This window comes from Pipistrellus hanaki, assembly GCF_964339955.1.
Source record: "Pipistrellus hanaki genome assembly, chromosome: 4".
Taxonomy (NCBI): Eukaryota; Metazoa; Chordata; class Mammalia; order Chiroptera; family Vespertilionidae; genus Pipistrellus; species Pipistrellus hanaki.
The window spans coordinates 101,871,738-101,884,204 of NC_140506.1; the positions used below are offsets into that span (position 1 = coordinate 101,871,738).

Sequence of the window (12,467 nt, forward strand, 5' to 3'; positions counted from 1 at the left end):
CGCGGCAGGGCCCGGCTCGCCCAGCTGGCCCAGGTGCCCGGTGCTTCTGCAGTGCAGGCAGGAATGGCTTCTCGGTGCCTCCTGTGAGGCAGACAGAGCCCGCCTGGCAGCCTGCTCCATGGCTCAGAGAACGCCGTCCGTCCGCGTCCCCCACACCGCGGGCTGGCGTGGACGCGCTCTGTCTGTGTGGCCCAGGACTGGATCGCCAGTGGGCCGCCCACCGTCTTCTGGATCTCCGGCTTCTACTTCACGCAGTCCTTCCTGACGGGCGTCTCCCAGAACTACGCGCGCAAGTACACCATCCCCATCGACCACATCGGGTTTGAGTTCGAGGTAGGAGCTTCGGGGGCGCGGGGCCATCCGGGCGGTGCTGTGCCTCCTCACCGGCCTGCCCTCCGTGTGCTTGGGAGGCACACAAGTGAAATCCTTAGCAGGAACTGGAGCGGTCCCAAGTCACTCCTGCCAGAACCAGGCATTCCCAAGGCCATGTGTCTGTGTACGTAGAAGGGGTCTATCTTGTCAGAGGAAGGGTCTGCCACCTGTACACCAAGAAAAACACAGCCCTCGCCCGCGCGCCCAGCGAGCGGGGCTCCTCGTTCGGAGAGGTGTTCACGGCGGGGGCCTGGCTTGGGCCGTTAAAAGAATTGTCGGCGGTGGAGGACCACCCTGGCATGCTCTGGAGAGGGAGGAGCAGAGGGGTGGTGGGTTGTAGAGTTTTAAATTCTGTGGAAAGATTGATTGAGACATCTAGTTCAGACTTCACAAACTGGTTGCCCTGGGCTCAATTTTGTTTGTGAATATACTTAACTCTGAAGATAATGTTAATCCAAAATTAATGCTGGGATATACTTAATACAAATAATAACTGGGATAAACATTAGAAAAAATATAAAATCACAGATTTTTAAATAATGTTTTCCTTTTTTTAAGTTTTATTTTTTATTGATTTTTTACAGAGCGGAAGGGAGATATTAGAAATATCAATCAGCTGCCTCCTGCACACCCCCTACTGGGGATATGCCCACAACCAAGGTCCATGCCCCTGAATGGAATTGAACTGGGACCCTTCAGTCTGCAGGCCCACTGAACCAGCCAGGGCTAACATCACATTTTTTTGATGCTGAAATGACTGTATATCTAGAAATCCTAAGAGACCCTAAAATCATATATGTAAGAATAAGGGAATTTGTAAGGTGACTGGTTAAATATATGAAAATCAATATCCTTTCCTCTTCTAGCAATGAGTACTTAGAAGTAAAAACGGGATAAACATTCCATTGACAACAACAAAGGATTATAATCTGGGGGATTTCAGAGTGGAGCTGTGCTCTGTGTCTTACCCTAACCCACCCCTCCCTGCTCTCCTACCTGAGCCACTTTCCGTGTTTACTGGGAGGCAGTAGAGCTCACTACCTCGGAGTCTCATTGTGGTGGATACCTGGCCACGTAGCTCAGTTGGTAGGGCGTTGTTCCAATACACCAAGGTTGCAGGTTCCATCCCGGTCAGGGCACGTGCAGGAATCAATCGATAAGTTGCACAAATAAGTGGAACAACAAAAAGGGATGTCTCTCTCTCTCCCTCCCTCCCTTCCCGTCTCTCTCTAAAATCAATCAATAAAAGTAAATAACTTGTGGTGAATAGAGCTGGCTCATACCACCCCCAGAGCATGAGGAAGTGATGGGTAAGCAGGTGGTGGCCTGCATTGGCCATTTGGGAGTCTGTAGACCACAGAAACCACAGAAATGGAGCCAGACTACAAGCCACGGCTCTCCTCTTCCCCAGGCAACGGTCTGGCCTGCCCTCACTGCATAGATCCGGGTTTGAAAGGGCCACAGCCAGCTCCACTGACGGTGGCCCACAGAGAGGGGCATGGCGTGGACAGCCAGCCATTTCCTCACAGACGCCGGCGTCCGTCCCGGGGGTGCATGCGGGACAGGGGACGTCACCCAGGCTGCGTGTTCCCCGTGGCGGCCCGGGACTCACCGCCCTCTCTTCCAGGTGACCACGCAGGAGACCGCCATGGAGAGCAGCCCGGAGGACGGGGCCTACATCAAAGGGCTCTTCCTGGAAGGTGCTTGCTGGGACAGGAGCACGATGCAGATCGAGGAGTCTCTCCCCAAGATCCTCTACGACCCCCTGCCCATCATCTGGCTGAAGCCCGGGCGGAGCGCGGCGTTCCTGCACCAGGACATCTACGAGTGTCCCGTCTACAAGACGAGCGCCCGCAGGGGCGTCCTGTCCACCACGGGCCACTCCACCAACTACGTGCTCTCCATCGAGCTGCCCTCGGACCGGCCGCAGAAGCACTGGATAAACCGCGGGGTGGCCTCCCTGTGCCAGCTGGACAGCTGAGCCTCTGCCGGACCCCGAAATAAAGGCACGCGTTCGCCGCTGCGTCTGCTGCTCCTTTTGGGGGAGGGTGGGCGTGACGAGGGCAGTGGGGAAGCTGGCTGGCACCACGCCTGCTCTGAGCAGCTGAGAGCAGCCCTTGGAGCAGGTTACCGTATCATCTTCGTCCTGTGGCTAAGAAATCATGCTCCAGGGAGGTTAGTGAGAGTCCCCGGCCCCGCAGCCGCTGAGCCAGGCTGCCGCCCCTGGGCCGTGAGCCCTGTGGCTGGGCAGCCGGGGACTGTTCCTGGTTCTTTGCTGTAACTGACACTGCATGTCAATCGCGTCTTTCCTAGCTGTCTCCAGGGCTGACATCGGGGCCTCTCAGACGTGGAAAGAGGCTGGACTTGCTTTTTAAGGCTCATGGGAGGCTTAAAATGCACTTTCACACCCCCCTCTGGTGGTAGGTATGGCCCTGTCTCCACTTGCAAGCGAAGGCTTAGAAAGCAGCCTAGCGTTCCGCAGCTGGTGTGTGGCGGCCCTGGGGGTGCTGGCCTGCACAGATGGGCTGGAACTTCAGGAAGAAAGGAGAGGTGAGAGGAACAATAGCCATGCATGCCTGCTGTGCCGTGATTGGAAGGCCTTCAGATGCCTTGCCTGATCCAGGCTGGGAGACTGAGTAACTGGCCTGAGACCTCCCAGCCTTGGCTGCGGCCCGACTGTATACCCCGTGCATTTTTCACAGCGCGCTGCCCCTGCTGAGGACTCCACAACGTGATGTGGAATCAGAGAGAGATTAGCTGCAACCATATCCAGGAAATGTCCCCTGTTCCTGAGGGCCCAGGAGAAGAGAACCCTGAGGGAGATAAAAATAAGTCCTCAGAGTATCACGTCTCAAACCAGCTCTCCCACGAAGCGCACTGGCTCTGGGTGGCTCTTTTTGGGCCGTCCACTGATCTGAGCAAGATGCGGGCTGTGCAGGAGACAGTGTCTGCCCGCTGCTCGGCTTTGCCAGAAGGAAGGCTGTCTCGGACCTTTGATTTCTGCTGATCACAGGAAGCTTCTGAGAACAAACTCATTTCAAAACCTTGTTTCTTCCTAGGAACGTGGGGCTGACCGAGTGCTAAGTTCAGGCCTCTGGATTGGGAGACCCCAAACCAGCTGAGTGACCCTGGAGAGGGGAAGGGCCTGTGGGGAGTGCTGATCTGACCAGAGCAATGGAGACGGGAGGGGCTTTTTTTATCAGAAAGAGCTGGAGCTGCCTCACTGTCCCACGTGAGATTGTTAGTCCTCTGAGATGAAATCCACGAACCTTGCACTGGTCAGGTATGTCACATCGCAAGTACAAGGCATGAGGGGGTTGTTAAGAAACAACTGCATTTTAGTTACAGTTGTCTAACTCCCTCTTTAGCAACAAAAGCTGTGGAGGCAGGTGCTGGGGGCTAAGTCCAGCAGGAGACAGTAAATTGGAGAAGTCCTCAAAAGGTTGAATGGAGCCGAAACCGGTTTGGCTCAATGGATAGAGCGTCGGCTTGGGGACTGAAGGGTCCCGGGTTCGATTCCGGTCAAGGGCATGTACCTTGGTTGCAGGCATATCCCCAGCAGGGGGTGTGCAAGAGGCAGCTGATCGATGACTCTCTCTCATCGATGTTTCTAACTATCTCTCTCCCTTCCTCTCTGTACAAAATCAATAAATATATATTTTTTTTTTATTTTTTTTTTAAATAAATTTTTATTGTTCATATTATTACAAGTGTTCCTTCCCCCCCCTTCCCACCCCACCCTCTGCCCTTTCCCCAACCCCCATTGTCCTCATCCATAGGTGCACAGTTTATGTTCAGTCTCTTCCCACATTCCCCTGTCCCCTTTTCCCCAAGAATCATCAGTTCACTCCCCTTCCATACCTCTGATTCTATTATATTCAACAGTTAATATTGTTCATCAGATTTTTTTTTTTAATTTCCTTGGTTTTTAGATTCACTTGTTGATAGTTAAGTATTTATTGTTCATAATTTTTATCTTTATTTACTTTCTCTTCTGAAAGAAACCCCTTCAGCAATTCATATAATTCTGGTTTGGTGGTGATGAACTCCTTTAGCTTTTTTTTATTAGTGAAGCTCTTTATCTGACCTTCGATTTTGAGTGATAGCTTTGCTGGGTAGAGTATTTTTGGCTGTAGGTTCTTGCTATTCATCACCTTGAATATTTCTTGCCATTCCCGTCTGGCCTGCATGGTTTCTGTTGAGAAATCAGCTGACAATCGTATAGGAGCTCCTTTATAGGTAACCACCTGCTTAGCTCTTGCTGCTTTTAATATTCTCTCTTTGTCCTTTGCTCTTGGAATCTTAATTATGATTTGTCTTGGTGTGGTCCTCTTTGGATTCCTCTTATTTGGAGTTCTGTGTGCTTCCTGGACTTGTAAGTCCAATTCTTTCCCCAGGTGGGGGAAGTTTTCTGTCACTATTTCTTTCAGTATGTTTTCGATATCTTGCTCTCTCTCATCTTCTGGGACCCCCATGATTCTGATGTTGGATCGTTTGAAGTTGTCCCAGAGGTTTCTTACATTATCTTCAATTTTCTGGATTCTCTTGTCTTCTAGCTTCTGCAGAGGAATGTCTTCTGGCTCTTTATGTTCCAAATCTTTGACTTGATTCTTGCGATCTTCTATTCTGTTTTTAGGACTCTGTATAATATTTTTTATTTCAGACAATGTATTCTTTATTTCTTGTTGATCCCTTTTCATATCCTCATAGGTCTCATTTATTTTATCGGCCTTTTCTAGGATACTCTTAAAAAACCTTATAAGTGTGGTTTTGAACTCTATATCCAGTCGCTTTTTGTCCTCCATTTCTTTCATTTGTGATCTATTTGGTTTAGGCATTTTCGCAGGCAGCTTTTCTGATGGGGCGGAGTTTCAGGGTGGAGCCTACAGCCTCTGCTTCCGTCAGCCCCGCCCTATGCGACTCCTGAGACTCAGGGTCCTTCAGTACTTGTTGCAAGCGCCTCTGAGAGAAAGGTGCCCTCGATTTTCACCTGCTACCAAACAGTGTAGGTTCTCCCGCAATGGGCCCGAAACTGGGGTTCAGTTCAGTTGGAAGTGGAGTTGGAGATGGCGTTCAGAGCAGTCTGGAGCCCCTGTCTCCTTCCCACCAGGGCAGTCCTACGGCACAGCCGGCCGGCCCTTCTCTGCGTGCACGCAGTGCGCTCGCCGCCGGGACCTCCTTTCGCCACTTCCCCGGTACCGCCTTACAGCCCAGCTCCCTCTGGATGAGCCTGGGTCCCCGGGGTCTGGCCTAGAACGGGGGTTCAGAGCAGTTGGGGGCCCAGCACAGTCGGAGTGTTTATCTCCTTCCCGCTAGGGAACGCCAGCCAGGCACTCGGCCTCCCTCCTCTCCGGCTCCGTCCTCTCCGCGCGCGCCGCGTGTCTCCGTACCTTGGGCTTTTACAGCTCCTCCGCGCTTCCTTCTGGTTTTCTCCTTGCTGCTCGTTGTAGAATTTCAAGTCAGTCGACTTTCCTGTAGTTCTGGGTAATGTCCATTTTATATTTTAGTTGTATTTTATTAAAATTGTTGCGTGCGGCTGCGGCTAGGTGCCTACCCGAGCAGCCATCTTGGATTCTTTCAATAAATATATATTTAAAAAAAAAAAAAAGTTGAATGGACATTTTCAGCAGGGCTGAAAATCTGCGCTATCACCTGCTGCTGGAACAGCCAAAGGCAATTCCTCTAACCTGTTTACCAAACCTTACCTTTGATATGTATATCTGTTTTGCTAAAAGCAAAATGTCTGAATCGAGGGCCCTGGGTCCAGAGATTCAGAGAGCTAAGCCTCCCTGGCTCCCCCTAAATGCCTCCCAAATTTATATTTCTTGTCGAGAGTCTCTCAAATCACTTACCCGCAGCCCCTTCTCCTGATTCCTGAACCTTAATGTGCTAAGACCCCAGCAGGCAGGGACTGGCCATTTCATTCTTCAGGGGTCAGTGGACAGAATGTTTCTGGATAATGGATTACGTTTTTATAACTTAAAGCGTTTCCTCCATTTTGAAGAGAAAGATTGCCCGGAGCCATAGACAGCTCTCCTTGGAAGAGCAGCCTGTTCTTCTGAGGCTGGTATCAACTCCTGGGGCAGAGGTGTCCAGGGGTGAGCCTGGCCACTGTGGCAGCCTGCCTCCCAATGGCTCAGCAGGTGGCAGCAGACAAACCTTGTCACCAAGCTCCTCTTTGCTCTTTAGAAATCTAGTGTTGGGTGGTTTTCATGTGAGTATTGGAAGGAAATTTCATTGAGAGAAGGGATATAGGAAGATAGCTTCTGCTTTAAAAGACCAAAACATGGAGACCTTATTGTCTTGGAGAGAAAATGAAAAAAAGAATATGCATCTTTGCAAAGTAGAGTAGGCATATAAAATTCACTTTTAGGCAAGATTCTTCGCACAGAAGAAACTCCGAGGCAAGTTAGCAACCAGGTGGACTTCCACCGTGGAGGAGGCTGGGTGGGGAAGGTGGTCTCTACACTCAACAGAGCAGGACAAAAGCTGCGGTCACCTTGAGCTGCTGAGACTGCGGTGGAGGCAGGAAGCCATGGCCACTCGGTCCTCCGAGAACAGGTCACCATCTCATCGGCTGGCTGAGAGCACAGGACGTGTTGAATGAGAGGCATTTAAATGTTAGAAGCACTTCCAGGCAGGAGATGCTTCCACGGTGAGACAAGATGGAAGGGCAGTGACTGGTGGGACAGCAGACTCATACCTCCCAGTTCAGGCAAGGCTGGGTGCGCCCTCAACCGAATGGCCCACACCTGCCAGCAGTCAGTCTTCTCTCCCGAAAAGGCCTGGAGCTGCAATGGTTATCTGCACGCTGCTCCTCGCCAGGCAGCGTTAAACAGGGTGATGCTGCATTCTGCAGTTATAGCTCTAGACACTGTCACTGCCAAACCCGCAGCACTTACCCGAGCAGAGGAAACAACGCCCTGCGCCCAGGAGCGGGAAGAACGCCTTTGGAATGAGAGAGGGTCGTCCCTTCGATAGCTCAGCTGGTAGAGCGGAGGACTGTAGCTGATTTCTGAATGAGAGGGTCTGTGACCAGGGAAGCCCCAATCTAGGGGTGGACAGGAAGTTCTCACCTGCTGCCTCTGTGGCCCTCGCACACACGGAAGTGTGAATCCTTCGTTTAAGCTCTCCTTGTTGCATTTCTGTTCAGAGGGAACTTGAAAGCCAGCTTTGCCCTTGCATATTCCAGTTAAGGCAGAATACTCGCAAGGATGCAGAAGGAGTTTCAAGCGAGCCCTCCAGTCCCGAGTGCATCCCAAGTCCACGCTTGGAGATGAAGCAGCCGATGCTTTCTCAGAGGCAGTGCTGCCCGGCATCGCAGGGAGGAGCCGGGCAGGGTGTCAGCATGTCCCAGGAAACTGAGGAACCCATGGTGCACTCTCTAAGGGGTGTTTGTCTGGGAGTGGGAGGGTCTAAAGATGACATCACACACACAAAAAGCCCACTTTTAAATAAAGACTTTTTATTTTTAGAGAGAGGAAGGGAGTGGGGGAGAAGGAAATATCAGCACAAGAGCAAAAACTGGGGAATCGAGCCCGCAACCCGGACAGGGTCCTGCCTGGTGTCGGCAAACTTTAGGTGCACAAGGCCACACCCAATCCGGCCGGGGAGAGAGCCCACCTGTAAGCAAATCTGTAATTACAAAGCAAGCCTACACTATCCCGAGGGGGGGAGACTGTCTGCGAGCGGCCATGAGAAACCAGGCACGGGGCAGCTCCCGCGCCAGCCTGCAGGCCCAGCCAGCACTTTCCCAGCAGCTTCGCCCTTTCCCAGGCTTCCTCCCTCGGGGGGCCTGAGGTCTGCGGTGCCAGGATCAGTGCATCCCCTCAGGCAGCAGGCCCTGACCACTGTGAGCACTCAGCATGCGGTCAGCACCAATGTTCGGGAGGCTTTAAAGAAGATAACTGAATTTTTGCCCCAACCAAGCAGAAAGGTCTTGCGTCTGGCTTACATTCAAGGCCTGGCTGGCTCATCGTGTGAGGAACAAGCTGTCCCTGCATTAGGAAACCTCGTCGTGAGACTTGAGGTACACTGGCTTGGAAAGCTTCCTCAGCTTCTCCTGGTTTCGAAGTCCCCGGCCTCGTCGTGAGGTAAGGCCCATTGGAGGCAGATGAATCTGAGAAAGAAGAGTAAGAATAATATTAAGAATTATCATCACTGCAGCAGTTTATAGTCACTGAGCATTTTCTAAATACCATGCTGTCTGCTCAGCACTACATCTACAATCATTCATTAATCCTCACAACCATCTTGGGGAATTATATCTGCATTTACAGATGAGAAAATGAAGGCTCAGAAGTTACAATTTGCTCAGATTAGACATGAAGTGGGGGAGCAAATCTGAACCCAGATGAGTCTGACGCCAGGGCTGGGCTCTTGTTTTGTTTTTTAAATATATTTTATTTATTTTTTTACAGAGAGGAAGGGAGAGGGAGAGAGTGTCAGAAATATCGATGAGAGAGAAACATCAATCAGCTGCCTCCTGCACACTCCCTACTGGAGATGTGCCCGCAACCAAGGTACATGCCCTTGACCGGAATCGAACCTGGGACCCTTCTATCCACTGAGCCAAACCAGTTAGGGCAGAGCTGGGCTCCTGTTGACATGTTGCCTGCACGGAGGGAAAAGCCACAAACCACACAGTGAAATGAAAATGCAAAGGTGAGGGAAAACATGTTCACCACGGTTTGTGCAAACTGGGACTAGCCGCAACATCTCCCGGAAGGGTCATGCTCACAAAGGATGCAAGGCAACCTGCAAACAGAGGCAGCCATGCCCAAAGCCAGGGAGTGGTGGAAGCAGGCAATAAGCAGCACACCCAGGGCTTGTGTAGCTTAAGAAAATGTATGTACATGAGTGTGGAAAAAAGACTACAAAGATATGTTACCAAACTATTAGATTGAGCCAATATAACATAAATTAAATATTGGTAATTCAAAGATTTAAAAATTATCTATCTATACTAATAAAAGGGTAATGTGCTAATTAGACCAGACATCTTCCGGACATCCATCCAGACATCCTTCTGGACAAAGCCTCGGTGGCAGGGGCCAAGGCAAAGGCAGTTAGGGGCGATAAGGCAGGCAGGGGAGCAGTTAGGGGCATCATGCAGGCAGGCAGGTGAGCGATCGGGACGATCAGGCAGGCAGGCAGGTGAGTGGTTAGGAGCCAGTGGTCCCAGATTCCAAGAGGGATGTCCGACTGCTGGTTATCTCTCCAGAGGTCCTGGATTGGATAGGGTGCAGGCTGGGCTGAAGGAACCCCCCGACCCCTCTGCTCCATGCATGAATTTTGTGCACTTGGCCTCTATGTGTGTGTGTGTGTGTGTGTGTGTGTGTGTGTGTGTAAAAAGCAGTATATATATATAAGCCTAAGTAACCATTATGACAGAACGACTGGCTGTCCAGTTGCTATGATGCACACTGACCACCAGGGGGCAGACGTTCAAGGCAGGAACTGGCCCCTGGTAGTCAGTGCACTCCCACAGGCCTTCAGGGATCAGGCCTAAACCGGCAGTTGGACATGCCTCTCGCAATCCGGGACCCCTCAGGGGCCTAAACTGGTCATTGGACATCTCACAAGGGGTCCCAGACTGCAAGAGGGTGCAGGCCGGGCTGAGGGACACCCCGCCCCCTACCCCCTGTACCCAGTGCACAAATTTAATGCACTGGGCCTCTAGTTTAATATGAAATTTACTATGTATTAAACTTATAGTCTCCCTCTTTCCCCTGTCCCCCAGTTCCCCTCCCAAAAAAACACTACCAGCAGTTTTTTGTAGGCCATGGGTAGAAAATGGGTAGTTTCATATGGTCAACCCACTAGTTACAGGAGTCACTTCCACAGGGTGCAAATTTTTGACAAATTTCACTTTCTATCTTATGCATGCCTTTAATGTTTGAACTTTATTCTTTTATTAACAACAAACCTGTCTAATATAAGAAGAAAATATTTCCATAAAAATGTGAAAAGCAAAAGAGAGCACTATGTAACTGCGAGCTGACTTCCACGTAGGAGATAGGCTTCTTTGGCATCTGGGTTGGTCGTGACCGGCTGATGGCATGCAAGGACAGCTGCTTCCAACATGCCTCCTACAGTAGCTCTAGCTTCTAGACAAACACAAGGCAAAGGAGTACCCACCACTGTTTACCAGGTCACTTACTGGCCTTGGATACGGGATCTGGTAGTGCAGTCCGATCTCGATCCTAGCTGTGCATTCATCTATACACTGCTTAATCTGGTCTGTGTCTGTGAGCTGGTGAAAGACAAAATGGGCATTTTTCTAAATGTCACACAGAATATAGGTACACATTTTCTGAAACTCTTTTGATTTACCATTCAGTAAATTAAATATTGATAATTCAAAAATTCAAAAGCAATCTGTAATATAATATATATAAAAGCCTAAGCAACCCTTAAAATCAGTAGGTAGCTGTGATGCACACTGACCACCAGGGGGCAGACGCTCAATGAAGGAGCTGCCCCCTGGTGGTCAGTGCACTCCCACAGCCAACTTCCTAAGGCTGGCCAACCTCCTGAGGTCCTTCCCCGTGGCCAGCCAGCCCCCAGCGCCCCTGGGTGTGGCCAGTCTCCTGGCCCCAATCAGCCTGATTGGAACTAGGCGAAATGGGCCCCAATCACCAGCCAGGCCAAGGGACTCCACCTGTGCATGAATTTGTGCACTGGGCCTCTAGTTTAATATAAAATTTGCTGTGGGCTAAATTTATAAAATGAAGTCTCCCTCTTACCCGTCTCCCAGTTCCCCTCTCAAGGATAACAATTACAAGCAGTTTTTTTGTTTGTTTTCCTAGTGTATTTTCTGCATATATGAGCATACATGTATACATGTAGGTTTTTTCTTTGCTTTTATTATATTTTTTAAAATTGGACATTATTGTAGAAGTCCCCCCTTCCTCTCCCCCTTTGCCCACCTGAACCCTCCCTTTTCCTTGGCTTTACTAAATTATTGTCTGTGCCCATGGGGTATGCATATATTTTTTGTGGGGGTTTTTTTGAGAGGGGAATAGAGAGGGAGAGCAGGATGGAAACATCAATGATGAGTATCATTGATCCACTGCCTCCTGCAGGCTCCCTGCTGGGGATGGAGCTCCAATCTGGCCATGTGCCCTGGCTGGGAACCGAACCATGACCACCTAGTTCAAAAGTCAATTCTCAACCTGAGCCACACCAGCTGGGCTGCACGTATGTTCTTTAGCTAATCCCTTCACCTTCTTAATCTAGTCATCCCCACCATTCTCCCCTCGGGCACCAGCCAGTCTGTTCCATGTATTCATGTTTCTGGTTCCATTTTGTCCTTCAGTTTATTTTGTCCATTAGATTCTACAAATGAGTGAGTTCATATGGTACTCGTCTTTCACTGACTGGCTTATTTCACTTAGCATAATGCTCTCCAAGTCCATCCATGCTATTACAAAGGGTAAGAGAGCCTCTTTTTTACAGCTGCAAACTATTCCATTGTGTAAATGTAGTATAGCTATTTTATCCACTCAACATTTTTTTCTTACACAAACGATAGCTCACTTTATTCTGAACCTTGCTTTTTCTATGAATAAACTGAAACTCCTTCTATATTTATGCATATAAAACTGCCCCATTCTTTTTTGAAAAATATATATTTTTATTGATTTCAGAGAGGGAGAGATAGAAACATAAATAATGAAAATCTGATCGGATGCTTACTGCATGCCCTTTATTAGGGATTGAGCCCGCAACCTCAGCATGTGCCCTTGACTGGAATTGAACCTGAGACCTTTAGTCCACAGGCTGATGCTCCATCCACTGAGCGAAACCAGCCAGGGCTGCTCCATTCTTGAAAAGCTGTATCAAATTCCAATATACAATAATTTAACCAATCTTCCACTGACGGACATTTATAATAGGTGACCTCCCATCTTTGTCATTATAAACAAATAGGTTATGGATCCCTCTAGATTTTTTTGGCTCACATGCAAATATACCTAAAAGATAATTTCTTAGAGGAAGAATTATGGGTCAAAGGGTATATGTTCATGCATTTTTAATTCTCATAGATATACCCTCTAAATTCAAATACCCAGTGATTTTCAACCTTTCTC

At 49.5% G+C, this 12,467-nt stretch overlaps 2 protein-coding genes across 12 annotated transcripts in view; one reads left to right on the forward strand and one right to left on the reverse strand.

Moving 5' to 3' along the window:
• The window catches only part of DNAH3 (dynein axonemal heavy chain 3), a 182,030-nt gene extending 179,635 nt beyond the window's left edge, over nucleotides 1-2,395 (forward strand). The window contains exons 60-61 of the mRNA XM_084882694.1: nucleotides 196-333; nucleotides 2,000-2,395. Of these exons, the coding sequence (XP_084738820.1) occupies nucleotides 196-333; nucleotides 2,000-2,353 (492 nt within the window). The 3' untranslated portion in view covers nucleotides 2,354-2,395. The remainder of the gene's footprint in view (nucleotides 1-195; nucleotides 334-1,999) is intronic.
• Nucleotides 2,396-7,817: 5,422 nt separating this feature from the next.
• The window catches only part of LYRM1 (LYR motif containing 1), a 17,174-nt gene continuing 12,524 nt past the window's right edge, over nucleotides 7,818-12,467 (reverse strand). For 6 of the 11 annotated variants that reach the window (XM_084882793.1, XM_084882801.1, XM_084882800.1 and 3 more), the window contains 2 exons: nucleotides 10,535-10,627; nucleotides 7,818-8,491 (listed from right to left, as the gene is read on the reverse strand). In XM_084882793.1, the coding sequence (XP_084738919.1) occupies nucleotides 8,375-8,491; nucleotides 10,535-10,627 (210 nt within the window). In that variant the 3' untranslated portion in view covers nucleotides 7,818-8,374. Of the gene's footprint in view, nucleotides 8,492-10,522; nucleotides 10,628-12,467 lie in introns of all 11 variants that reach the window. The other 5 variants (XM_084882797.1, XM_084882796.1, XM_084882791.1 and 2 more) reach the window with 1 other exon arrangement.